At 56.1% G+C, this 26,771-nt stretch overlaps 9 protein-coding genes across 9 annotated transcripts; 3 read left to right on the forward strand and 6 right to left on the reverse strand.

Moving 5' to 3' along the window:
- Positions 1-777: 777 nt before the first annotated feature.
- Positions 778-2,785, reverse strand: MCD1 (sister chromatid cohesion protein 1; the record flags this gene model as incomplete). The annotated part of the gene is made up of 2 exons (XM_028641489.1): positions 778-2,469; positions 2,522-2,785. The coding sequence occupies 2 exons, from the start codon at positions 2,783-2,785 to the stop codon at positions 778-780; spliced, it is 1,956 nt and encodes a 651-aa protein (XP_028494482.1).
- Positions 2,786-5,087: 2,302 nt separating this feature from the next.
- D7B24_007380 (uncharacterized protein) lies at positions 5,088-6,143 on the forward strand (the record flags this gene model as incomplete). The annotated part of the gene is made up of 1 exon (XM_028641490.1): positions 5,088-6,143. The coding sequence occupies one exon, from the start codon at positions 5,088-5,090 to the stop codon at positions 6,141-6,143; it is 1,056 nt and encodes a 351-aa protein (XP_028494483.1).
- A 689-nt stretch (positions 6,144-6,832) lies between these two features.
- On the reverse strand, positions 6,833-8,139 carry ERD1 (protein-ER retention protein; the record flags this gene model as incomplete). The annotated part of the gene is made up of 2 exons (XM_028641491.1): positions 6,833-7,980; positions 8,049-8,139. The coding sequence occupies 2 exons, from the start codon at positions 8,137-8,139 to the stop codon at positions 6,833-6,835; spliced, it is 1,239 nt and encodes a 412-aa protein (XP_028494484.1).
- A 556-nt stretch (positions 8,140-8,695) lies between these two features.
- Positions 8,696-9,820, forward strand: PEX10 (peroxisome biogenesis factor 10; the record flags this gene model as incomplete). Its single annotated transcript, XM_028641492.1, has 1 exon — positions 8,696-9,820. The coding sequence occupies one exon, from the start codon at positions 8,696-8,698 to the stop codon at positions 9,818-9,820; it is 1,125 nt and encodes a 374-aa protein (XP_028494485.1).
- Positions 9,821-10,610: 790 nt separating this feature from the next.
- On the reverse strand, positions 10,611-11,854 carry D7B24_007383 (uncharacterized protein; the record flags this gene model as incomplete). The annotated part of the gene is made up of 2 exons (XM_028641493.1): positions 10,611-11,735; positions 11,816-11,854. The coding sequence occupies 2 exons, from the start codon at positions 11,852-11,854 to the stop codon at positions 10,611-10,613; spliced, it is 1,164 nt and encodes a 387-aa protein (XP_028494486.1).
- A 2,888-nt stretch (positions 11,855-14,742) lies between these two features.
- Positions 14,743-17,216, reverse strand: D7B24_007384 (uncharacterized protein; the record flags this gene model as incomplete). The annotated part of the gene is made up of 6 exons (XM_028641494.1): positions 14,743-15,272; positions 15,339-15,786; positions 15,862-15,945; positions 16,008-16,554; positions 16,613-17,058; positions 17,118-17,216. The coding sequence occupies 6 exons, from the start codon at positions 17,214-17,216 to the stop codon at positions 14,743-14,745; spliced, it is 2,154 nt and encodes a 717-aa protein (XP_028494487.1).
- Positions 17,217-18,232: 1,016 nt separating this feature from the next.
- On the forward strand, positions 18,233-19,389 carry D7B24_007385 (uncharacterized protein; the record flags this gene model as incomplete). The annotated part of the gene is made up of 5 exons (XM_028641495.1): positions 18,233-18,314; positions 18,382-18,561; positions 18,621-18,684; positions 18,907-18,948; positions 19,053-19,389. The coding sequence occupies 5 exons, from the start codon at positions 18,233-18,235 to the stop codon at positions 19,387-19,389; spliced, it is 705 nt and encodes a 234-aa protein (XP_028494488.1).
- Positions 19,390-20,082: 693 nt separating this feature from the next.
- On the reverse strand, positions 20,083-21,286 carry D7B24_007386 (uncharacterized protein; the record flags this gene model as incomplete). The annotated part of the gene is made up of 2 exons (XM_028641496.1): positions 20,083-20,830; positions 20,892-21,286. The coding sequence occupies 2 exons, from the start codon at positions 21,284-21,286 to the stop codon at positions 20,083-20,085; spliced, it is 1,143 nt and encodes a 380-aa protein (XP_028494489.1).
- Positions 21,287-23,433: 2,147 nt separating this feature from the next.
- Positions 23,434-25,781, reverse strand: D7B24_007387 (uncharacterized protein; the record flags this gene model as incomplete). The annotated part of the gene is made up of 3 exons (XM_028641497.1): positions 23,434-24,834; positions 24,900-25,623; positions 25,687-25,781. 3 exons carry the CDS (start codon positions 25,779-25,781, stop codon positions 23,434-23,436), a joined length of 2,220 nt encoding a protein of 739 aa, XP_028494490.1.
- Positions 25,782-26,771: the final 990 nt, after the last annotated feature.

Consider the following 26,771-nt stretch of genomic DNA (forward strand, 5'->3'; position numbering starts at 1 on the left):
GCTCCGGGTTGGAAGCATGCCAAGTAGACACAGCCGTACGTTTCTACGCATGCCAATGCCTGGAGTTCTTCTTCATATACCTTACACAGGCTGAGACAAACTAGGTATCCCGCTTCAGGCTTTCCATGACACCAATCTACAAGTCAGCAAAGCCGCAACGAAGCTTGACAGTTTAGAATGACGAACAACGTATTGAAGCTATTTGTTGTCGTTGTCTCAGCTGGCAACCCTTCGATGCAGCTGCCAGAGACTGTGCTCATCTCGCTCAACCCCGAGCAGCGCGACCTCAGATTGCAACATCACAACATGGTCAATCGCGTTACGCTAACATCCTGTATTAACCGCACGGCTACAAGAAGTATCCTACCGTCCATGCCTTCGATAAATCCAACAAACCCCCATCCAAAAGCCTCGCTCAGACAGCACAGAGAAACGATGCCGCTCGAACAGGCTCCCACCTGCAGGCCATGCTTTTCATCTCTCCCCAGCTCACCCCGTTCGCCTGACAGCCGTCCTCTTGACATCCTTCGCAATCAATCAGTCGTCCCGTGCCGTGGTATCGAAAAAGTCCCTTCTCGACGGGAATAACGCCTCCAACGCCGCATCGTCCAGGCCTCAGAGCCTGAGCCGAGTAAAAACGGTCCGAGTAGTAATACAAGTCCAGGCATGATGAGGATCCGCGCGCCAAAGAAATAAAAAAAGAGTCGTCATCTTTTCGCGCGTCCGTCATGATGCACATTACTCCCAGGCCAGCCAGCCAGCACTCGCCTTGCTCGTTCACGCACCAACGGCAACGGCCTGTGCGCTGACGGCGGCTGGTGATGGCTCACGCTGCTCAGCCTCGTCGGCAACTTGCTCCTCCTCGGCGATCTCGCCGCCAGCCTCGCGCTCAGCCCACGCGCCCCAGAGGCCACGCTTGCCGCGGACACGGATGGGAGCGCCGAGGGCATCACCCTGCTCGACCTTGATGGCATCCTTCGTTGCAAGCACGAGGCACTCGAAGAACATCTTGGTCGCGTCGGCTTTGGTGGTCCGCTTCTCGGGGAGGAGATCCTGGAAGACAACGGACGTCTTGCTGCGCTTCTCGTCGTCGTTCTCGGCGTCGGCGCCGAAGAGGTCGCGAAGAATGTGTACGGCATGCTTGGTGCCGAGCGACACAGGCCCGCTGTCCTGAGGGTGGACGATGGGGGCGACCGTGTCGTCGAAAGCGGGTATCGTGTTACCCTCGATCTCGCCGGTCTGGCCGTCATCGTCACCCATCTGGAAGCCCATGTCGTCGTCATCAGCAGCGATCTCGAGTACCGTGCCGTCATCGGCCACGATGCTAGATCTATTGAGGCCAGCATCGCCAACAGCAAAGTCGTCGTCCTCGCCGATTTCCAGGCGTGGAGACTTGGATGCAGCGTTGTCATTGTCGCTCTCCATATCAGCAATCCCGCTGTCGCGTTTCCTCTTGAGCTCTGGCGCGCGTCCAGGTCCGAAAGACAGCAGGCCCCGCAGTTCAGGAGCCCAGGCCGCACTGCGACCGTCGAGCAAGATATTGGAGACGAATCCGCCGCTCTTTTGCATATCAACCAAGGCCAGAACGAAGGGATCCCTTGGCAGGAAGGACTGGGGCTTCAGGATGTTATCGCGATTCGCCTGCTGTTCCTTGATGGCATTGCTGGACAGCATGGTCTGGTCGTCTGGAACGAGCACCTTTCTCTTCCTCGCCCTCTGCGTGTGACGCACTAGAGACTGGTCTTGTTCTTCGGTCGGCTCGTAGAGGTCCGCGTTCTGCCATTGAGAAACTTCCTCGTTCAGTCTCGCGGTGATGTCCTCGTCAATGTCGGAGAGGGGCGACTCAGAGATGCGCGCACGATTGATGTCTGGTTGAGCCAAAGGAGCGGGAAGCTCAGAGTGATCGACATCGTTGAAGTGGAAGTCGGCATCGTCCATGCCCATGGTAATGTCACCGTCATTGTCGGCAATACGTGGCTCTCCATCACCGAAGTCGAGGGCCAGCGACTCCTCGCGGCCCGGTAGGTCCTTTTGACGGGCGGTCACATCCAGCTCGCTGAATACGTCGTCCTCTGCTGGTCGCGCATCTGGCGCGTCACGGCCCATTTCAATGGTGTTCTCTATCCTAGTGAGGTCGTCGTCGCCATCGCCAAAGTCAAGGTCCAGCTCGATCATGTCGCCATCGCCCATGACTAGGTCGATGTCCATTGGCGTGGAGTCTTGGAGGAATTGGCTGTTGTTGAAATCCTCCTGCAAGTTGATGTCGCGGTTGCTGGCGCGTCCCTTGCGGCCCATGGGCTGCGCGATCACATCGTCGCCGAGTTGCGAGAGCAGCCAGGTGGCGTCAGGTGCAGGCGGCAGCTCGAGGTTGTCGTGAGGCGTGATTTTATCGGGAAGCATCAGCGCTTCGCGGTTGGTGATGTGCAAGGTGCCCTCTGGAATGTCGTGGTTGTCGCTGGAGCGGAATGCCTGCGCGAGTTAGTCAACGTGACGCGTCCAAAACGCGATCGTGAACACATACCATTTTGATCTTCATAGAAGCTTCATTGCAGTCGTCGAGGAGGTACCGGGCTTTCCGGCTGTAGATCCTGACGACACCGAGCAAAAGCTGACCACTGAGGCGGAGAGCCATGGGTGCCTGCGACGGCATGATGATGGCCTCAACACTGTCCTGGAGGTTAGATTGAAGGATGTGTGTCTTGGAGAGGCGCTTCTCGAGATTGGCCGACAGCCATACTCGAGCGAGCGGACCGCTCTTCTGCAGCAAAGCTTCTGAGTAGAACATGGCAGCAGCGAACGTCTGATGGGGCCTTGAGCGGCGAGGGTGAAACTATGGGACGCGACGCAAGCCAGATGCAAAGCAAGCAATGCAGCTGAGTATACGTGCAAGAAAGGTCAGACGCGCCCAAGGTGGACGTCGATGAGTTGAAGTCGATGCGGGTGAGGACGCGATGTGCCGAGTCGTGGGTGGCGGAAGGTGTAAACAGTGAAGCGCGTTATTGTGGAGGTTTGGAGACTAATGGCGCGCGCGTCTTCTTCGGGTGAATCGGTCTATCGAAGACAGTCTTGTTCGAGGCGCGTAACAATGGGTGCGCACAATCTCTTCGCAGCCAGTATTTTTCGCCTGTGGCGCGTAGTGATGTTGCGACAAAAGCGATGGTGATGTTGAGCAAGTGAGTCGTCGCGCGATGCTAGGGTGTCGGAGGGATAGCCAGGAAAGAATGAGCAGGAGGGGAGGGGCGTTGGGGGGGTGAGCAAAGAGTCGGTCGCTTCATCAACGAACCATCCCGGGACATGCCAAAATGACGGGGCTGGGGGATCCAGGGGCAGCTTCTGATTGGTTAGGATGATGCTCTAGGTGACACCAGCCACGGCACGTGACTGGTTCTTCGATTATGTAATGAAGAGCGCAAGCACGGCCCAATTGTCTGGGAGCAGATCCCCCCCACTGCAAACGTCAATGACCGCATTGCATTCGCTTCCTCGGCCGTTGCAGGTATTAGGTATTTGTGTTGACAGACAATTATGTTCATTTAGGCAATAAACCTCTACAATTTCTAAAGTAACTTGTGTCATTGAGCTACACGAATTCTTTGGCAGAAACTGTTGTCTCGGCTTCTACCTCGGGCGTCTCAACCCATACAAGAACAGCCATATATTGCCGTGATCTATAAATGCAAGCGTCTCACATTGCTTTTCGCGCTCAACCTCTTTCGCAAAGCTATTCTTGCATTTCATCTTCTAAGAATTTCCTGGGCCTGGTTTGTTTTAATCTCAAACGAATGTTGCGCTCATACATAACACCACATGCCGATCTCACCATTATTCCATGTACGCTCTTTGACTTACACGCTAGTCTTTGTTGCCAATGCAAAATGGTTCTGGTAGACCCAGTTCTCCATCAGATCCTAGGGCTTCCTGCTTAATCTCAATCTTTGTGGACAACAACTGGGATTCAATCTTCTCCATGGAGGCAACACTTTAGGAGAAAGTGGAACGGAAGGAGCCAGGCAGCCAAATACCCAGCTTGGCCACAGCCCATTGTGCTGTGAACATATAGCTGTATCTGGGATTTGCTATGTGTCAGCTAGGTATCACTCTCACCTGTACGTCATGTTGTCGTCCACTACATTGCGGGATTACTTTCGTGTGTTACCAGTAGAAACTCGTCGTACATCTGGTAAGAGATATGGGCTGGCAATCTTCGTCATATCACAAGGGAACATGGTAAGTTGCAATCATCGAGGCTGGACCTGTCGTCGCGTCATAGCTCACCTTTACCCTGTCTACTACCTTGTCAAGTCGACAGCCATTCCGTGTATTCCAGTTTTTTTTTATCTATTACTAATCATCATGGCCTCAATAATACAACGGGTGTGCGCGCGCGGAGCATGCCGGTAGGAGGTCTGATTTGCTGGGAGCGCCCAATCCCATGTCTCTTTGATCCGTCATATCATGCCTTTTGCTGCACGCACCCAACTCACTAACTTGGCCTATGGTTTGGGACAACTGAAGAGAAGAGAACCGAGTTTTCTACTTTCAGACTCCGAGTACGTGATATCGAGGTCATCAAACTAAATATCCTTGGTGCGCGGTCTCGCCAGAATTAACGTTTGCTCCGGAGGGTTTTAAGAGTCAGTGTCCACCGAGAAAGTTGCCCCGAAAGGAACGTCTATCGTCTCACCGTCACAGACTCTTACTTCGAGCTAGTGAGGCGTTATATAAGGAGGCACATATACAGGTATGGGATGAGGTGGGTTGGCTAGGGACTGGGGCTACGAGAGTGCGTATATAGGGGTTGCGCCGGGCCAGAATTCAGATGTATCACGACCCCCTACCTGACAATCGACCGCGGCTGTTCCTGCGTGAGACCGCTTCACTCTGCTCACCCCAAAGCTCTCTGACACTGGCCATCAACTATCGAGTGATTGTTACGGCGACTTGTACCTTGTATGCTTTTGTTGACAACGCTTCTACGTAGTTTTCTGGAAAAGTGGTCCTCCGGCCCATTGCCTCTGGCTATGACCGTCTTCAGGACTTACAACCGCCACGCCCGCCGCCTCCTCCGCCGACTCCCACTCCGATTCATGCTTTCCCTGTTCCTCCTCGCCATTACGGAATCCTATCTTCACCGTCGTTCCTTTTTCGTCCACCGTCCCTCGGCCCCCCTTGATGCCCCCTTCGCAACCTCTTGCCGCGAGCCCGACCTATCCGCCCCGCGCGAAGATGCCGTGTTCGTGATGATGGCGCGGAACTCGGAGCGCGAGCAGGCGCGGCATACCATCGTATCCCTCGAGCAGCACTTCAATCGGTGGTACACGTATCCAATCATCTTCTTCAACGACGAAGAGTGGGAGCAAGAATTCATTGACGCCATACGGGGGTCCACGGCCGCCAACGTCAGCTTCGAAGTCATCCCGCCCGAAGTATGGGGGTTTCCCGAGGGCATGGACGCCGACGCGGCGCGCGCAGCGATCAAAGAACAGGAGGAGAAGAACGTCTTTCACGGCGGGGAGGAGGGGTATCACCGCATGTGCCGCTTCTATTCGGGGTACGTTTCTCTCTTATCCTTCATCTCTGCCATCGACACTCTCAACTTGGGGGGTCCAGTTTCGAGACGCCGTCCCTTGCGCTGCCCTTCGTCCCCTTTGCTCCCATGCATCTCTGCACAGGAACTCGCTGATGAGAATGCCAACAAACACAGCCAGCTCTACAACCTCGACGTCATGCAGCCGTACCGCTGGTACTGGCGCCTCGACCCGGACACGGACTTTTACTGCGCCCTGACCTACGACCCGTTCGCCGAGATGGCCCGCACCGGCAAGGTCTACGGCTACACCATTGCCCTCCGGGAACTGCTCAACACGGTGCCGTCGCTGTTCGCGCGCACGAGCGCCTACAAGGAGGCCAAGGGCCTGCCGACGCTGGGGCTGTGGCGGGCTACCGTCAACGCGGCCGTGCTGCCGTGGCCGCTGAGGGGATGGCTGGGCCTGTTCCTCGACAACACGGACCGGCGCGGGGACTCGTGGAGCGGGTGCCACTACTGGAGCAACTTTGAGATTGGGGACATGGACTTCTTCAGAGGCCGGCGGTATCAGGACTATTTTGCGGCGATGGATGAGGCGGGGGGGGTTCTTTTTTGAGAGGGTACGTTTCCGCCGCCTGTGATGTGTCTGCCGTCGGAACAAGTCCGTCGTCTGGGGGGGAAAGTTGCTGGGAAAGTTGCCGGCGGAAGAATTGGCAAAGTGTTTCTGGCTGACGATTGGCAGTGGGGGGATGCGCCTATTCACTCCCTCGGAGTGGCGATGCTGCTTGAACCTTCACAGGTGCACCACTTTGAGGACATCGGATACCGCCATGGACAGTTCTACCAATGCCCTGATAATGCGCCTGGAGGACAGCTATTGTCTTCGGAAACGCTGGACGGCATGAAGGGGACCGTGGAGAGAGAAGGCGGCATCGGGTGTCGATGTGACTGCGGCGACAAGATGATGGTGCGCAACTTTCAATCTATGTGTCTGGAGCAACTCAAGGCCCCAACAACACCGGGGAGATCATCATGGCTGCCTTGGAGTAGCTGGAAGTAATGCACTTCTGCTTGGATGATCTGATTTTAAATTGTGCACATGGTTGTTGTACCAGCCCCTTGGGCCTTGCGAATGCATACCACCCGCATGCAGACTATATGCCAGAATAATCGCGTGGCAGCCTCTAAATCCTATCCAAACAATCACCGCCGTCTATCCAAACTCCCTAGTGATACATTGGTCATTACGCACCGCCAGATGGAAGTTAAAAAAAAAAAAAAAAGGGGGGGAAAGGGGCAATGGTTCTAGTTCATAAAGCCCTCGTCGTCGTCTTCCGAGTCATACTTACCCTGGTAGTCGCCGAGCAGGATGTCATCCACGCCAAGGCCGGTCGGCGAATTCCTGATCCACTCCGTCTCGACGCGGAAGAAGATCCACACCCAGCGGCGGAAGACCTCGAGGAACTGAATGAGGAAGATGGAGCTTTCAAAATCCGTCAAGCGATCAAGGTGGGGGCTCAGCTTGAGGGCCCAGGTGCACCGCAGCATGAGGTCGAGGCCCATGACAAGATAGTAGACGAGCGGGGGATAGAAGAGCAGGCGGCGCCGCAGGCCAAAGGGGTGGTCTGGGGCGCTGCGCTCGCGGGCCGGGGCGAAGAGGGTGAGGTCCCAATCCTTGGTGACGTCCCAGTAGAACGAGTAGAGCGAGTTGAGCAGGACGGCGGCGAGCCAGGCGCGGTTGAGGCCCGGCCTGGGCTGGTCGGCAGGCAGGCTGCGCTGGATGGCGCTCAGGATGATGACGGGGAATGCGGTCGAGTACTTGGCGGCGTTGGCCAGGTGCTGGCCGCCCCAGCCGGTGGATTCCTTGTAGGGGGCGCGGCGGACGCGGAAGTACTCGGTCAGGCACTGGCGCAGTCGAATGGCGCTCGGAACGGCCATGATGAGGGGCACCATGACGGCGCCGCCGCAGCCGCGATCGGGGCGGGCCGTGGAGGCACCGTTGGGGGTGAAGAACATGCAGAGGGTGACGTAAAGGTCTGCGAGAACCTTGGCGTAGCTGGTCAGGGCATCGGCCAGGAGAATGTCGCCAAATTTGCCGTCCTGCGCCTGAGCGATGCCGCCAATGCTGACGCGGCGCAAGGTCTGGAGAAAGCGAGTGCGGCCATGGTGGGTAAAGGTCCGCAAGGGGAAGAAGAAGACGCCGACCGTGGCCACGAGGAATGTCATGGGCATCCAGTCATATTGAATAACGAGTTCGGGGTTACGGCGGGTGAAGAGCCAGAATATCGTGATAGAAAAGGAGAAGAGGGCCGAGAGGACGGTGGCCAGGCGGTAGGTCGACAGATGATGTGCCGGTTGCGTCGGGGATGCTCTCGCGGGGTATTTAATGAGGGAGGGCACATCGATCTTGGCTTGCGCGAGGTACTGGAGGTTGATGCCCCAGCCCCAGACAGCTGGAGGGGTCAGCATGAAAGTGGAAAGGAGGGGAGGGGGGGGGGCCTCATGGCCGTGTCTGACGTACCCAGGATGATGATGAAGCCAACGCGATATGGCAGGGGAAAGGTCAGGCTGAAGGAGTCTAGGCCCGACTCGACCTTGGGGTCACCGTCCATGGCTGGTCGTTGGTTGTTCGATCATCGAGAGAGAAGGAGAGGATGGCACAGGGCGGGGAGGAAGGGCGGCGGGGAAAAAGGTGCAAGTCGAGGTCGAGGTCGCGTGGCCACGTCGAAGATGAACAAATCCAGGGGATTCAGCAGGTGCAGCAGTTTGCAACGTCTCCCTGCAGTACAGATAGGGGGGCGATACGGCGGTACGTCAGCCTTGTGTCTGACGGCCGGCACCAGCTGCAGAATAGTGTTATTGCAACCAGCAATGCGCAGCCCCTGTGATTGGCCACAGCTCCCCTGAAGCATGTGAGCCGAGTGCCGGGGCAAGACGAAGCTGAGGCACCTCACCACCGAGGTTCAACATCGAAGCAACATCACCACTCCAACTCCGACGATACCGCCTCGGGGCACCAACGACAACCATCAAGGGCCTGCGACGACAATCCAAACTCCAACCGTACCTACAGTTCTGCTCCATTCCGTTTCTTGGTGGATATTTCCAAGGCTACCTGAGTCCAAACACCCCCAGACCGCGGCACCCCCTGCCCGCCCCTCCTTCACAATGACCACAACATCAACGACATTTCCCTACCCCTACGCCGCGGCACCCGACATAATACGCGCCCATCAGAAGGACGCCTACTTTAAGGGCACCCTCTCCAACACGCTCTCCGACATTCATCGCCGTCTCCTCGGCGCCCGCTCCGCCCACGCACACCTGCCAACAACGCGCGCCTTTGCCGAGACGCTCTACCTCTCGCTGACGACACTCGTCGGCAACCGCACGCTCGGCGAGGAATACTGCGACGTCATCCAGATCGACACATCGCGCCACGGCGCCGCCCGTCTGCCCGCGTTGTCCCGGCGCGCCGCCTACATCCTCGCGAGCGTCCTGCTCCCGCACCTCGGCGCCCGCGCCCTGCCCTCGCTACGCACCCGCCTGCGCCTCTACCTCGAGGGCCGCCTGCACACAGCCCGCAACAAGGGCCGGCCGCGCGACGCCGCCGTGTGCCGCTACCTCCTCGCCCACCTGCCGACCTACACCTCGGCCGCGCCCCTGCACGCCCTGACCCTCGCCACCTTTTACTTCTCCGGCACCTACTACGAGCTCGCCAAGCGCCTCCTCGGCTTCCGCTACCTCTTCACCCGCACCGTGCCCTCGACCCCCGACCGCGCCGGCTACGAGCTCCTCGGCCTGCTGCTCGTCGTCCAGCTCGCCGTGCAGTCCTACCTCCACGTCCGCCAGACCCTCGCCTCCTCGGCCGACGAAGCAGCAGCAGCGGCGGCGGCAGCAGACCGCCGCGACGCCTCATCCCCCTCCGCCACCGACGTCTCCATGTCCGACAACGCCTACGCCCCCAACATGTCGGTCCTGCTACCGCCCTCACCCGGCGATGCCGCCCCGCGCCAGGCCCGCGTCGATATCGCCGCCCTGACACACACCCCCGTTCCCGCCGGTGCCCCGCGCTACGACCTCGACGACGCCGCCGTCATGGCCTTTGTCGCCGGCGCCCAGCAGCGCAAGTGCACCCTCTGCCTCGAGCCCATGCGCGACCCGGCCGCCACGGGCTGCGGTCACGTCTTCTGCTGGTCCTGCATCGGCGACTGGGTCCGCGAGAAGCCCGAGTGTCCGCTCTGTCGACGGGAGGCCCTGGTGCAGCACATCCTGCCCTTGCGCGTCGCGTGAGGACAGATGCAAAATGGAGGGACATAGGACGTTTGGGGGCCATTGGGGCCTTGGGGGCCTTGGGGGCGCAGGGGAAGGAAATGCTTGAACGTTGTCGAGGCCGCGCGTGTCGAGTCGCGCATCCAAGCAAGGGAACGCGAGTCAATCGGGTCTGACTGGTCTGTGTGCTCGACACTGCGCAAACCCTCCTTAAAGGGACGCGATTCGGTCTGCCCGGATGCGACGCGGTGGCTGTTTTTTTTTTGGAAATTAATGCATCTAGTCTGATGACACGGCGCGGGCGTTTGGAGCGAACGCATTTTACCCCAATTCATTTACATGACACAATCATAAAGTTGAAGCATGCGATCAATGTTTGTATCTCTACATGTGCTGCCACTGGACTACCTACCCCCTTGCAACAGGATCATCTCTAAAATGTATTACGCCCTGGGGCTCTCATCGTACAAGGAACAAGACCCAATATCGCAAACAGCCAAAGAGATGAGGAGGAGAATCGTCATGCGCGCGCATGCCATTGCTCTGTAAGCTCAAAGACCAGCCAGGAGCGTGCGCCCTCGGGAGAAATATGAACAGGCAAAAAACTCAAAGTAGAGTGACGAGTGGGAAAACACTACCGTGACAACCCCCCTTTACTTTCCATGCAGGACCTGCACTCCATCTCCATGTCCACCAGGTATCATGAGAAAAATAGCCATCTGGATCAGGTGCAAGATTACGCAAGATCAGAAGGTCAAAACCACAAAATCAAATCGCTCCTGAACTCCCCTCCTTTTCCCCAAAATGCCCCTCACAGACCAAACAGCACAATCTCGCCGCGATCGTTTTTGCGCATCCTCAGCGACCGCCACAGCTCCTTCTCCTCAATGGTCTTGCCGAGGCTGTCAGAGCTGTTGTCGCGCTCGCGGTGGAAGTGACGCAGAGCCTTCTTCATGCTGTAGCCGCGGTCGCTGTCGGGGCCCTTGTCGACATAGGACAGGAGGAGGTCGCCCCTGGGACGGAACACGACCATCTGGCCCTCGGCATTCGCGCCTTCCTTGTCGTCGCCTGACGAACGAGGACGGTACTCGATAAGCTTGGTAGCCTTGTCCGAGTCGGTGCGGCGGGAGGACTTGCGCGTAGAGGAAGAGGAGACCTTGCGCTTCTTGGTCTTGGTCTTGGAGGACGAGAGCAGCCCCATGAGGTTGCTGCCGATGCTGCCCTCTGAGCGCTTGCCGTGCTTGGAATGCTTCGAGGGCTTCTTCTTTTTGAGAGGGCTGACAGGGGCCTCGGCGACATCACCGCCAGAATAGTCGGGCGAAGGAGGGAACGCTGGCCGCATCATACGGTTGAGGCCGCCGGTGAGACCAGAGTGTAGGACAGGCGGCGCATCCGCCATGATCTGATCCGTGTCGAGGTGTAGGCGCTTGCGCTTCTTGTCCTTCTTCGTGTCGGAGCCATCCTTCTTCTTGCGATCACCGCGCGGGGCAGGCGTCTCGAAAGCACCGGGAATGGGACCTGTGCCATACTGGTAGGGAGCCTCAGGGTCTTCGTCAGCCGGGGCGCCGGAGGGATCGAGGTAGGCGCTGGCCTCTGCCTCGTATCGGACGAGCTGCGTCTCTTCGTTGATGTGCCTCTCGCCAAGAGGGCCTAGCTGGAGTGTCGATGCGTTGGGGGTGGCGGACGGATCAAGGAAATCGAAAACGTTGACAGGGCCCTCGTCAGCGGGCGGCGGGGTGGGCGCCTCAGGCAGGTCGACTGGCGTTTTGGCGTCATCACTGTGGCCGTCGTACTCATAGCCAGCAAACTCGGGAACGTCCTCGACGTAGGGTTGTTGAGACATGGCGACTTGCTGGTTGTTTTGGTTGTTGTTGTGCTTCTGCTTCTTTGGTTTATAAAGAGCACCTTGGTACTTTTGTTCTTCTGTCATGCAGCTCTAGAACGGGTGTCAGTCCCATGTCCATTGCATACGAGTCGCCAGACATCATGCTGGCGGAGCGAGCGGGTGTAACCTACGGTATGGGCACGATATTCAAGGCCGGGGAAATAGACCATGCAGTCAATGCAAGTGAAAGTAGCTCCTCGGCAGCGGTTTCTGTGGGGGTCGAGCTTCTTCTTGGTCAAGACATCACCACAACCCTATAGGCGAGAGAGGAATAGTTAGATGATTTGCTGGGTGAGGAACAGAGAGGACGTCGGCTGAGTTTTGTTGTATGCGTGGAGGGGTAGGCGAAGTCTGTGGGTTTCGAGAGAGGGATGGCGGCAGGAGGGAGGGGAGGGAGGAAGGAAAGCAAGAGTATATATCAAGTAGTCGCAAGCGCAGACACGGACACGCTCCCACGGCGGCCAGGAGGAGCAGTAGGGTCTCGAGGGGCAGAAGTAAGGGGGGGGTTCGGTCGTCAAGGTTCGGGATGGACTGGTATGGGACGGGTATGGTATGGGTATGGTGTGTGAGCAGGGGTTGAGGGTCGAGGGTGGTGGTGGTATGTTTGAGAGCTTAGGAGGGAGCGGCGCGAGCGTGTGATGTCAGGTGTCGACGGGGGGAAATTAGGAGATTCCAGCTTTGGTGGAGGGGGGACGGGCGGGAGGCATGAGGAAGGGAACAAGGGGGGCCCAGGGGGGGGGGTCGAGTCGAGAAGAGGTCCCGACACACGGGGTGAAGGAGGGGCGGGCGCCCAAATAGATACACAGAAAGAAGACGGACAGAAACAAGAAGAAAAAGGGACGTACCTCGCATGAGAAGGACACCATGGCGACGGCGGCGGCTGCTGCTGCTACTGCTGCTACTTCTGGCTGTTCAGTGACGCTGGGAATGATGCGTCGTGCGTCTTTGCCGATTTGATTGGGCCTTGATGTTGGGCAGATGCGTGGGGAGAGTTGACTGGCAGGGCGGTTGGGTGGTTCCCTTGGGGTCGCGGTATTTTAAACTGGGGGGGCGAAGCTGGGCGATGAGGTGCAGAAGAGGAAGAGGAGAAAAAAAAAACAGATGCAGATTTGCACCTCTCGTGACGTCTGAATGGTTGGGCGTACGGGGGGGCCAAAGTGGGCGATGCAGATGAAGATGTGCTGGCCAGGTAACGGGGGCAAGCCTTGTAGGGGACCTCTGGGGCCTGGGGGAGAAACTGGAGGGGGCCGACACGCAAGTCTGTCACGATGACGGACAGTAGCTCAAGGGGCGAGGTTGAGATACCGGGCGTGCGATTTGCGAGCGAAGCTGAATGGGAGCTGATGAAGCTAGCGACGAGAAGGTGGGAGGAGCGATGGTACACGAGGTCAGGCGTGTGGCTCCGTCAAGTGTCGTGCGCGGGTGTCGGTTCTGAATCAAGACAGATCAAACCAGGAAACAAGAAGGGGTGGAGGGTAAGTTGGGGTCGCCCTGTCTCAGAATCAACGGGGGTGTGGTATGGGTGGTGATGATCTGAAGATTGGCCAAGGCGAGTGTCCTTTTTGGGGGGGGGGGGGGGGAGGACAGGAGGGCCCAGAGGTGGAATGGAGGGTTATCTGAGCGTTTCGCGCTTCAAGTGAAAAGGAGGTTTTGGCTGGCGGGATCTGAGGCCAGGGATGGGTTGACTTTTGGGATGCGCTTTGGTTCCCTTCCCTTCAGGTGAGGTAGAGCGTAGTGGGCTCGGCAGCGACAGGAGGATCAGGAGACAGCCTGTGTGATAATCGATGATCCGCGTGCCCTTGGAAGCTGGGAGTCGGTGCTGCTGGAGCGTCGTGTTTTGGCAAACAAACTGTGAAGTGATCGTGGCTCGGTGTCTAAGCTACCTTAGATTGTACTGTCGCCCTTCTGAAAATGCTTCGCCCTGGCGGTTGCTCTTTTGCGTTGTGTGCAGAACAGACGGATCAGATGAAACTGCTCAAGTGTTGGGCATGATTTTTTTTTTCTTTCGTCCTTTGCCCATTTGCCCAGTGCACCTGCTCCAGCTCCAGAGTCAGTTCAGGCTCAGGTCCGTCTTTGGCAGCAGCGCCCCAGTAATCAGCGGCTCCCCCATTTTTTCCTTCTCTCTTTCTTTCTTTCTTTCTTTCTGCTGCGCTTTCGGGCAGCTGGACCTGACCGGACGCGTCTGGATGCTAAGCCCACACCTGCGACAGGCGTATCCCAGGGAGACAATGGCCCAATCAAGACAGCTCGCGTCTCTGGTTGGCTGGTCGCGTCAACAGCCCCCATCGTCACGTCGAATCAGAGCAGACGCTCTGTTGCGCAATCATGCACGGAAGGGGTGATCCTACGTATTGCTGCCGCTCGCCTCACTCTTTAGTCCAGTCGCCTTTGCTTTTTCCTGGTTCTCCTCTGGCTCACTCGACCTCTGGGGACCTCCCATGCTCTTTTGAAGCCATGTCTTGCTCCATAGGTGCAATTCATGTGTCCATCGCCATCTGCCGCCCTGACCATCTTGACCCGATGCTTTTTGCCCCGCCATTAGGCGATCCAAACGGCGAAATACGGCATCTCACCATCCTGGAATCTGGACGCTCGACATTGGTGGTAGGTTTACATGATTGACAGCTCGCTACAGCCGTCCTGTTTGGGGTCGCCAGCATGGCCCGGTCATGGAACCAAGGCAAGGTACGATCGGGCCATCGCGGTCGGTCAGTGAGCCAGCCCCCTAGTTGGCCTAGTTGGGGGGCCGCCTGAATGTGAACAAGGGGTCCCGCTGCTTTTATGCCTTATTGAAAACGAGTGATGGCTGTGTTTGCACAACACAGCCACATGTGCACAAAATGTCGACATGGAGCCGTTGCGCCACGTTCACCAACAGGCCAACGTGGACGACATGTGAGACTACAGGCCATTGCTACCCAAAAAAGAAAAAAGTATAGGAACTTTATTGAGAGTATTGATTATCAACGGCATTTCCCAGCATTCCATAGTGGTCTAACTCAGAGCCTTGACATTTCTGCATTTCACGGATACTCATACACAGTTGGCAGCACTCAAATTACTGAACCGTCTGCGCCTTGAACTCATAGACCAGGCATCCAATCTGGATATTCCCGCCCACACCGCCATTGTTGCACTTTCTGTAGTTGTCCCGCATAGTGTCATAGCAAAGCTTGTAGTCCGGCTTCCCGCTGTTGAACGGGTCCGTAGAATACGCCTCATCCGGTCCTTCCGACACGCAACCGTGCTTCCAGTAAATGTTGAATTGATAAGGCACATCATTCGTCATGGTCGCCCATCGTCGGAACGTGGACTTGTCGTCTTGCTTGATGGGCCACTCAGACGACCTGTAACAGGGATACGAGCTGTAATCGCGCACCATGCTGGGTTGGATGTCGCCGTGGTCACCGAACGCGTCGGCGGCGAAGCAGAAACGAGGGAATACCTTCAAGGGCGTCTTGGCGGGAGTGGCGGGATCAGGCATGGGGGGCTCCTTTGGCGAGTAGACGACCTTCTCTTCAATCGCATAGTCGAAAGTCCCACAGTCCACGTCCACCTTGCCGCTCTTGGCCATGAGAACGCCCGCGGCTAATGGAACACCCTTCGGTCAGAATTGCAACGTATGGAGCCTCACAAACATGCATGCAAACTCACCTCCATTGTTCTGGCAAGCTGTTGCCAGCGTCAAGTACGCCTTGTTGCAGTCCATCGCACATTTCTTCTTCTCTTCGGCCGGCGTGAAGCGCAGCCTAAAGTCGTACTTGGAGTAGTTGCTTGGATCCGGAGGAGGAGTCCGCCGTTGGAGGGAACGCGACTCCTCGAACTGGGGCTTCCTGTCCTCGCCTGAAGCATCGACAATCATCTCAAGCTTGGTGCTCTCATCCCACTGTTCGCAGAAGCGGCTGGAGACCTTATTCTCCCACGAATAAAAGACGTTGGACGGTATCTCACTCAGCTTATCGTGTTCGCATTTCGGGGAGTTTGGCGGGCCGATAGACTCAAACAGGTCTGCGATGATAATCATCGACTTTTGCTCCTCGTCAGAAGCAATGTTCTCAATGCTCTCCGAAGGCGCATTGCACTCGCAGCCTTGGTGTTCGCTCTGTTTCGGTCACCGTCAGTCGAATGCCTTTGCCAAAATGTTCGGTGAGGCCATCAGGGATGTAACTCGACTTACATCCTTACATGTAGGTTCGTCATCCAATGTTTCTGGGAGCTTAACGTTGCAGTCATCTGTTTCTTTGCCGAACCCACACAGAAGCTGGTAATGACAGGAGGATCAGCAAACGCAGGCATGTAAAGAGTACAGCACGTGGAACTCACTGGGGTTGATTCTGGGTCCGGGCAACTTGTCGGCGAAGCCGTTGGTGCCTCTGTCCTGATCAGTGATGCCTCAATCCTATTATTTTGGTTGACCGGCCTGTTCTCGATCAATGTGTTGACTGCCAACGCAAACAGGAGGTTCCCTAGTTGTTCAGCAAGAATTGGACTAATGTCCAGCATTGGCGCGTATGCCCGGACAAAGTCTGACGCAACATTTGCCGCCCGGGCAACGGCGCCAGCCGTCTCGGCAAAGTCGAAGGACAGATGAGCTGGATTGATGAGCAGAAGGTCGTTGAACGGGCCCCCCCTTTGACTCATGACTGCCGCTGCCTCCGCCGCGCAGATGGCTTTGCCAAAACCGCCAGTTGCGCGTTTCCTCCTCGTCTTGTCTCCGCGGTCAAAGGCACGGCCATCATCGCAGTCTTGAGATCTGTGCATGACCTCGTCAATACGTGATGCAAGGTCCTCATCCAGAAAGGCGACAAGATCACCACTCGAGCTCTCTCCCTCTGGCTCCGTGACGGGAGTGACGGAAGGAGTCTGTGACCTGGCAGGAGAATCAAGAGTTAGTCTAGTGAAACAACTATCTTTCTTGCTTCACATACCCCTGAAGTACTGTCGGATCTGGTGTTGATGTGATAGTCGCCACAGCCGTGCCGTCTGCAGAGACGACTACTCCAGTCGTCTCCAATTTGGAGGCCTGGCTTGCGATCTCATGGGGCACGAACATGCCTGTGGGCTGCTCTTGCTTCATGGACCAGTTGGATATAAGGACCCCAGCGATAAACGAGAAGACAGAGCCCACTTTCTTGAACGTCTTGGACAGGAACTGCACAAAGCCGCGACGCTCAAGTTCTCCGTCGATCTGCAGGTCCGCATTGCGAAGCAGTTGACGGACCTCCTGGTAGCACTTGTCGTCAACCTCGCCACAAGCTTCCAAGATGCCGTGGATCTTGGACTGGGTCTCGGCTGAGAGAGACACATCGTAACCATTGCCTTCCTTTCCAGAGAGCCAGACAGTGGTTCCACTGAGTGAAGGCGCTTTGACATCCTGAGTTTCTCGGTCAGTATTGGCCAACGAAGTGCGAGGACACGGGGTGAAGAACCCACCGTTCTGGGAGAGAATTGTTCCAAATCCCCAAGATCGAGAACCTCTCCCGATAGAACTCCCACAAAGACAGTAAAGAGTAGATAAAACAACAGATTCATAGTGGCTTGCAATATCTCAAATATGCTTTTTTCTTTTCCAAAATAGGGCTCAGAGAGTCTGGGCGATCAAAGACTACCCCCCCAAGTCAGTCGTGGACAGCAGATATGGACAGTACCTTGTTTTATTATGGCAGAGCCTGGGACTTAGTAAATTTCGCCCCCGTGTCAGACATGGTGAAGACCCCATGCAATAAAAGTGTACAGCTCAAGAACTGGCATCTCCGGCTATGAGTTCGTGCTCTACGCGCCCCAGGTCGGCATTTGGGTCGTGGCTTCAACGTCCAACGCGGCAAGTAATCGAGGTTGGCCCACGCAAGCTGAGGCACAGCACCAAGTCACGACCTGTATCATTGCCTGATAGACGTTGGTTCAAGAAGATTGCATGATGGCGGTTGGCCCCTAATGCGCCACATTGTATGGCCTGGGGCCTCTTTTTTGAGAATTCGATCGTTGGGGCGGAGCGGTGGCCTGGATGTCGGCTTGTTGGTGCTGATGAAACAGGGGCTATGCAGGAACAATCTGGGGGCGGTTGTTCGTCCCAACAACCATATACGCGAACTTATCAGTTTTCATACTCATGATGTGCGCATGGTGATTCGGAGCTCAGTATGGCCATGATGCTCTCATGAGGTGCACTCGAAGAGTGTGACAAGGCAGAGATGAATTGTGTTGGCCCCCTCAAAGACCCCCCTGTCACAGCATGCCGGCTGCCCTACCACGATGAAACCCCCAATTGGGCGTACTTGATCACGATATTTGGATTTTGAGCATATCGGTGATGAGGCATCAGCATGAAAGCCCATAGCTCATAATTTAGTCTTTGTTTGGCCTCATAGGTTATTCTTGGTTCGCTGTCTTGTCCAGATATCGGAGGGGCAGTGTATATCTTGGGCTTCGGCCTCACCTCTGTGCTCTGTTCACTTTCGATGGCTCCAAGCTCAGCTCATCATCATAAAATTGCCAACATCAATACTGAACGATATCTTGTTTTCGCAACATCCCAATAAGCTGCCACAATGAAGCTTGCTTTCGTCTATCTGCTAGTCAACCTGAGTTTCTGTCTGGCTGTGCCGGAATTTTCCCTTGCGCCATCTTGTGGTAAGTCTTTCATTCGATTTTCATACGGAACCTATTTCTGCTGCAAGCGCAATCTAATGCTCATCAGATAATGACGGTGATTTTCGTCGTCGAGATGGTATCATTGGCCAGATACTAGATGCCATTGGACTTGCAAGAAATGCACACAGAATCCTCACTGACCATATTGATGACAAATATGTACTGGACATGACCAAGGCAATGCTGGGCAACTCGGATTTCCAAGCCAAACTTGACAAAGTCAAAGGTGAGCACGGCTGCCGAAGCAAGACAACACTCCAAACTGACGCGCATCTGTTCCCTCAGAAAACTTTAAAGGGATTTCGGAAATTTCCGAGACACCATCGCAATTCATGCCACTCGATGAGGGGTGGACAGCCAGAAGAAGCAACCTAGACGTCGTCAGTACTTCACAAAGCCCTTCCATGCCTCACAACCTGGTCCTATATCTTTGCCACATGTCCAAGTATGCTAGATTCTCAACACAACGGTGTGGATCTTCATTGCTTTTCACATGATCCGAGCATTCTAGAGTGAAATGAGAAACTTTACACAAAATTCTCTCAAAAACCGTGACTGACCATTTCGACAGGCTTTTTGGTGTGACGGTTCGCGATTTCCTCAAGCAAGGACGGTAACTGCGTATCATCAAGGATGGAGTCGGTGGATTGCAATGAATGTTACAGGTAAACTGGCAGAATGCTATGCGACGGATTACCAACTCGGGTCGGGAGTCAGCAGTGTCAAAGCTATGACGACCCCCTCCCATGTTGTCGACTGGAGGAGTTTCACACGTGATCGTGAAAACGGAGCAAAGGTAAAGAAAACGGATCCACAATATAGAATGATGAGACGCGACTCGAATGATATCGACCTTTGCAAGTGGTTCGTCGAGACCGCGGACCAGCAAGGATGGCCGAAGATTGATAAGGCTCGCGTCGACAAGGCCAGCACTACCGAGTTCCGCGAGGGTCTTATCCATCCCACTGTTCCAATCGACGGTGTGAAGACTCTCGGAAGTACCGTACTGCACGAGGTCAGAAATTTCCATGAATACTCGGTCCAGATGAATTAACTGTCACAGTTTACACATACCAATCAAGGCGGATTGCTACTTGATACCAATGTCGAGGACATCAAGGGTGTAAGCAGCTGTTATGGTTGGCTATGTGCTGGCATGTTGGAGGACGCGAATAATTCAGGTATGGTTTTTTCAAGCCACACCTCGTCAGGGCGATATTGACTCAGTCTTTAGATTCAATCGCATTGTTGGGCATAGCTCTGGAGATCTGGACCTTTGGCTACTACGTTGACCGGGAAGGCAACATCCTCCCACGACCCTAGAATCATAAACTAAGCGGATTAGAGTATTCAGATCTTTTCTACTTGAAGGCATCGGTAGAATACTTCTTCACCGAGACTAACTCGGCTTCTCAAATACTTTGTCAACATTGAGCACCACAAAGCCCGTGCTACACGAAACGTGACAACAAGATTCAGGGTTATAACGTATGAGAACAATAGGGAGCCAGAACTCAGTTGGTGTGACGAGGATACGTGCCATTGACCTCGAATCAGTTGTCGGAGCGTGATTTGGGCAGAGTAAAGAGGTATTCCGCCCGTGGTCCGCAGGCGGTAGATAATAGGTCTGGGGGTGTAATACATCAGAATTCTGGCCCTCCGCGGTCCTCATATACAGGTTCGCGTAGTCCTAAGGCCCTAATTAGCCCTGTCCCGTGGCTCCGCAGGGGCCACCTGGCATCAGTACTCAGCCGTAACATATCGGTGACGAACCCAGCAATTCTGCTATGAAGTCATGATAGTCTATGCCGTTTCTCCACCCTTGTCGTTCTTCCTCGACCATCTCTCGATACTGTTCTGGAGACGGTTGGGGGACTGGATGCTCCTCAATCTCCAACAACTCGAGCTCCGCAGGAACCCAAACTGGGAAGGTATCATATCTTGATCGTACTATACTCCGTCGACCGTCGGGGCCCTGCCGACAATGATACTTTTGGCGTACTCGGCGGATTATCGGAAAAGATGGTTCAGGGCTGTCGTGGGTGAAATGACGGTCTGATTTTTCATAGAACGGATGAAGATTGGGAAGAACAACAGTGAGTACGAGACCAGGCACAAGAGCCTTGAGTGTGCCGAGCGAAGAGAGTACCGCACGCTCGTTTATGACAGACCAGGAAGACCAGTTGGTATGGTCTAGTTCCACTCGGATCTTCCGGAGGCCTTTAAGCGCAGCGACGGCCGGCCACGCTTGCGTCCATTGAAGAGCCAGCTCCTGCATTTTCTTTGACTCTGATCGCAGTCCATCAACCGCCTCAAATATTTCGAAAGGGAGCCTCAAGGTGACGTGAAGCGCTTGCATTCCGTGGCCGATGGAGATCAGTGAAGTAGTCTTGGGTAGACCTTCTGCGGTATGCTGGGTCTGGCAAAGGGCGTCGAGGGTATTCAAGTCGGTGATGTGAAAGATGAGGCGATGGACCATGTACTCGATGGCTTCACTGTACCTGTGTGACATGCGGTTAGGGTTGTTGGTACGAGTACGGTTGCTTCACTGCTCACATGTGCTTGCAGACCAAGAGAAGCTTCCTCACTCCAAGGTCGCCATCTGAGGAAGCGGCCTCGCATCTCCAATGAGGACCCCAAGTTGACCGCAGGCGCTTCGCCATGATGGCATCTGTGTCTCTGCTACCTTTTGAACAGGTCATACCGTCATACCAGGCATCGCCCCATCGACTTTCGTTCATCGTTGAGTTGTGCGGTGTGGCTTCCACTTCAGGGTACCGCTCGGCTCCATCATCGTCGCAAGAGGGATTGGGTGTCAAGCAGTCAGAAAGCACGACATGCTGTCCGCGGTAGGAAAGATGCAGAGGCGGGGTGTTGAGGTAGTCAAAGATGTCCCACCACAGCTCGACTGGAAGGCGAAACATCGCACGCTGTGCTTCAGAGCCCGCCATTTGGGTCGTTTGTGCCGATTTGGCTTGGGGATGAGCAAAGAGGGGAGAGGGATTTCGGGTTCAGAGGGCAATCGAGAATGAAGAGGGTTTTGGAGCAAAGGTGATGGGCGATGTTGGCGAGTGCATCAATACTGGCATGATGAGTTGGGGGCCAACGGCGAGTCGGCCGATATCGAAACAGCCAACAGCCAGCCAACATGCATGGGCAGCTTGTTCTGGAAGTGCTGCTTGCTTGAATTGTATGCCCATCACCGCCTTGCATCTCAACAATATGTAAGATTGGACCGAGGACATTGGCAATTGTCTCGATATACTCGTGAAGGCTTCTCTTTATATTCTGCCTCGACACTTTCAGCTCAGTTCGTCCACAACTGATCTTTTGAACACGGCCTGGGCGGCTGACAATGAAGAGCAGAGCGGCATATGCTTGTGCATAGCGTGCATATGCATAAATGAATTCCGAATGGGGCGTGGCTGTGCACGACCAGCCTGAGCGGGGACATCTTAGAGCGGCGAGAGCGCTAACTCCATGAGCTCGGCGCATGGGCTGTCGGTCCCAAAGCCGAAAACCTGCAGGTGCCGTTGGTTACTGCTCAGCCCCTGAAACGCGCGCGCGTTACACTTGAGTCCACTGTAAAAAGTGCCCTGATCTCCGTTTGACCCCCCCCCCCTAATGGCCATTCTGTTGTTGGCCCCGAACCTCTTTCACTAAGCCCCAGTCCCAGGCTCTAGGGCACCCACCCAAGGAGGTAAGTAGAGGCCCCCAACGATCCAACGACCCCAAGATGATGTCGGTTCAGGCCGCCCATTGGGCCAGTGTCAAGCATCCATCATTCCATCTCCCGTTTCCCGCGCGCTTGGCCGCCATCGGGTAGACCGTCCCAGCGCCATCCTTCTTGGGGCTGGAAATGGACCATGAATCCTTCAGCCCCTGAAATAGACTTGACATGTGCGGGCGGTTGACTCTGAGCCACAGCTGTGAATGCACCACCACCCAAACCTCGCCTGACAAACAGAACCCCCCTCCACAATAGCTTAACAGTCTCAAAGGGAGTCCAAGAGGATCGCCGACTGTTTCTGAGCTCACAGTGTGGTGTAGAAACACAACGGCCCAAAAAGCTCAACTCGATTCCAAGTTCCCCAAGCTAGACACACTGGCTGCCCACCAGCAAATCGGGTCACCTGCCATCACGATACCCTCCCTCCCTCTCACCGCCCACCCGCCCACCCACATCCTCGCCACGCCGGCACTAAGAACCAACGCTACCAGTGATCCAGAGAACCGGATGTCACACTCACTGGCCAGCCACCGCGGGGCATCGCGGCTCTCGCGGGTTGACGCCCCCTTCAGAGGGACCTTATGACCTGCATCATGCGGCCCTGATAACGACATGCCGCCGTCATCTGTCGCACAACTGACACCCCGGGCTCGGCATCCCGGCCGCCCGGCTGAGGAGCCGGGCCAAGTCCGGCGCCATCGATTTCCGTCTTGCCTGCAAGAGGATGCGGCATGATACATATACAAGGAGTGGCCTGTCATGTTAGCCTCGTCCCCGACACACTGTGCCCTAGCTTGGGTGACGGCATGGGCATGGCAGCTCTGAGTGTCTTTCACCGGACTCTCCCTATTCTGGTGCTCGCTCGACAAGCGCGATATGGTTGATCAGCTGATCATTTGATGGTGCCTCATGTGTAGCAGCACGGCTTGGCATGTTGATGGGGTGAGATGTCATCATCGCCTTCCTCCTTGGCTTCACCAACCTCATGGCATGGTCTTGGCCATGAGCGGGCTCGCTGAATACTACACGGCATCCTGGCGATCGATGTTGTGTACATGGAGTGAGCAGCATGGGCTCAAGAGTGCATGGTGTGTACTTGTATGCGGCATATAACACGATACAGCAACAGGCCATTTTCGTCAATTCTGAATACGCCATGAGTCTCTGACGATCACGTTTCATTGCCACACTTGAGTTTTTGTGGAAAGAGGATGGAGAATGAAATCTGTACCTACAAAGGCCAACTTTCAGTACATAACATCGATGGAATGATATCATTATTACTCGCGCTTCAGAAGCAACCTAGGCAAAAGACATACGATTCATCGTCCAAGCTCCAAGCTTTCCGGCCACTGGCAGCCTCGCCCATCATGGGAACAGCTTTCGAACATCACCCTTCAGCCAAACGACCAGGTCGTGATATCCCCACACAGCGTTGTACAGAATGGTCTGGGCGACAGCCGCCTCGGCATCAGGGTTGCTGGTGCGCCACCTCCTGATGGCCCCAAACGGCGCTGCCAGCAAGTTTCCGACGCCCGAGGCTGCTGTGCCGGCGACTCGGACGGCTGCCCACTGCTTCGCGTCCTCCGCCGCTTTCAGCTTTGCCTGTCTCGCCTCGTACAGCGGCTTCCAGTCCACCAGCTCCTCTTGCACCTTCATGTACAGTCTTTCCCAGAGGCCGATCTGCTCCTCGTACAGCTCGACCTCGGCTTCATCCTTGCCTTGCGCTGGGCGCACCCACATCCAGCCGCGTTGCGCGGGCGGCAGGGTCACGACGTCACACTCCTCGTGCGGCTGCTGGACGCGCACGAGCGCCGTGGTCCCTGGGACATCGGTGAAGGACTTGTCACCAAGGTCGCTATCGTTGCGGAACGCCGCGACGTTACCGCTGACAGCCTTGTAGACGGGTTCCGGCGACTCAATGGATGGAGCCTTCCTGGGCTTCGGTGTGGCAATCTCTTTGAGCCGGTACCCGTTTTGAATGAGAGCCCGGCATCGATATGGGCCCTCTTCGCCCTTCGGGGCTGAACCCTTGTACTGGTAACGAAGCCTCACGGACGGGTGGACCAGCTCTTCCGTCGTCGACAGCTTGACCCGGTCCGGTCCCATACCGACCCAGCCCTTGACGGTGCGGCCAAACTTGGTGAACATGTTGCCGCTCTTGTCGACAGTCGCGTCACGGTAGTACAGGCCCGGCTTCCGCGGCGTGGGATCATTGAAAGTAGCACTGCTGACGGCCACGTCGAGAGCGGCCGTCTTGGGTGGTGGGTTGTGGATCTGGGCCATGCCCCAGGCTTGAGGAACAGCCGAGGCGCGCACGTCGTAGAAGACGCGCTGCATCTCGGGCCTGCTGAACTCGACGCCAACAGACGACAGCTGGTCGGCCATCCAGGCGAGCGCTACGTTGGCGCTCTGCTCGTCCTCCCATCCACCACCAACGTCGCCGTGGTTGCCCGCAAACCAGACCTGGCGCAGCACCGTCGTCGTGTTCTCAGCGCCGAGCTCCCAGAGCGTCGGACCAAAGGCGGAGCGGTACTCGTCAAGGGCCAGCGCATGGAAGGCGTGCTGGACGTTGGGGTGCATTTCGAGACTCGCGAACCGAATCTCGTCGTCGCTGCGGCCGCCGGTAACGGCGCGCCAAGGGCCCTTGGGTACACCGAGGCTGCCGACCGTGTCCCATACGCCGACGGCCTTGACCTTGGCCGGGCAGGGCACGTAGCTGAACCCGGCATCCCCGTTCTTGGCCTTTTCCGTCAAGGCCAGTCTGTGCTGTGTGGTGTCAATCGGCCATGTACGACGCAGCGCAGCAGGGGACAAGGTGGGAAAATACGTACATCGAAAAGCTCTTGACGGTAGAGCGCCGAGATCTCGGCCCGGTTCTTGGCTGCTCTGATTTTCTCCCAAAGAATCTGCTTCTGCTTCAGGAGCCCGTCGTACATCTTGTCCTCAAGGTCTTTGGCGTATTCGGGCGCCGTCTTGGCACCGCCACCCGAGAGCATGCTCTCCTGGAACGATTTGGCCTCCTTGGGCCGTTGCTTCATGGAACCGGGCGGCTCCCCTTGTACAGACGTGTCCGTGGCCAGGTTGGCAGCATTTTGGCTCTTCCACGCAATGTTCCTCCGCTGCACTTGATCATAGTTCTCGATGCAGAAGCCGACAAGGTGCTTCGACGGGTCAAACTTCTTCTCATCCGCCCACTCCTCCCACGTGGAGTAGTCGTGGAAAATGTCACCGAGATGGTCGAGGCCAGCACGGTTCAGGAACCCAAGGTTGCAAATCATGTCTGCCACGGAGCGCGCGGTGAAGGCACCGCGCGAGAAGCCGATGAGGATAATCTCGTCGCCGGGGTTGTAGTTGTCGCAGATGAAGCGATATGTCTCGGCAATATCCTGGACGACGCCAAGGCCGAGGAGACCGCCGAGCTTCTTGGCCACCCAGGACGACTCGGTGCCAGCACCGGGGTGGTAGTAGATGACCTGCGGCATGCCGCTGCAGCACTTGTGGGCGACTGCGCCGGCCAGCCGACTCACATTCGTGGCTGGGCTGTCGGTGTCGTTTCTTCATGGTTCCTTGTCAGGGCATTCCGTCGTGTAAGGCCAGCAGGAATGGGGAGCTGCTCACGAGTTATTCCAGGTTCCATCACAGCAGACCACCAGCCGCTTCCTGTTGAGATTGTCGTGGGCTTGGTGCGCACAGGGAACGGTTGTTCGGGACATGTCAGGCCAATGTGGATGATGATTGTCTGTCTCTGGAGCAAGTAGGAAGAACAGAAGACAGCGCAATCAACAAACAAGCTGGTTCCATGACCAGTCTACAATTTATAAATGCAAAAGAGGGGAAAGAACGTGAGACAAAAAATGTTGCTGTCATGTTGCACGAGTATGCCGTCAAAAGGCCTGGACCGGCTGCTTGAGGACGAGCTGAATGGCGGGCCAGGGGTGGGAGTGACCAAATACGACAAACCTCATGGTTGACATTGTCACTATTGGCAGAAAGCTCCTCAGTCTGGCATGGCCAACTGGGACAGTGTCTTCGATAGCGTGCGTTCAGGGGCTCCTAATCAGTACAGCCAAGCTCGAGATGAGGTTTTGTGGCTGACTGAACTGGGGAGAGCTGAAGGATGCCCTAGTTCGTCACGACACGGCCATTGGATGGCGACCCCGGTTCCTTTCCGCACGTGAACTTGACCCAGCCAGTTCAGCTTTCATTCTGTCTCGGCCCGTGCCGGACGCTGAAGCCCGAATTCGCAACACGCGAGTTCCATCACAAGGGGAAAAGGGAGAATGCGTACCAATTGGCGTGGTCCTGGGCCTACCGAGCCTCATCCATCCTGGTCAAGCATGCCACTTCTGCCCACAGGTTGATGTCGTTCCTTTGAAAACGCCCGTGTTGGCTTTTGAATGGATGCCGAGACCGCGACAACCATTGTGAAGCAGTGCTGGCGGTCCTCGTCAAGTTTTTGAACCATTGCTGTCTCGGACAAGACGCCCTGCAAGATTTTGCCGCGTGTGGGCAAATGTGAAATGCTAATCCCTTCCTGTGCACAAGAGATCTGCAGGCGGTGCAGCCTGGCATTAAGGACGGTTGAGAGAAGCCAAGGTGATGGTGGTAGTACCGTTGGGCGGCACGCAGAAGCAACACCACAGAGAAGAGAAGGTGAATGTCTGACAAGCACATCAAAATTTGGCCAGGTAGCAAACCTACGA

Source organism: Verticillium nonalfalfae (assembly GCF_003724135.2).
Source record: "Verticillium nonalfalfae strain VnAa140/NRRL 66861 chromosome Unknown scaffold_59, whole genome shotgun sequence".
NCBI classification, from domain to species: domain Eukaryota; kingdom Fungi; phylum Ascomycota; class Sordariomycetes; order Glomerellales; family Plectosphaerellaceae; genus Verticillium; species Verticillium nonalfalfae.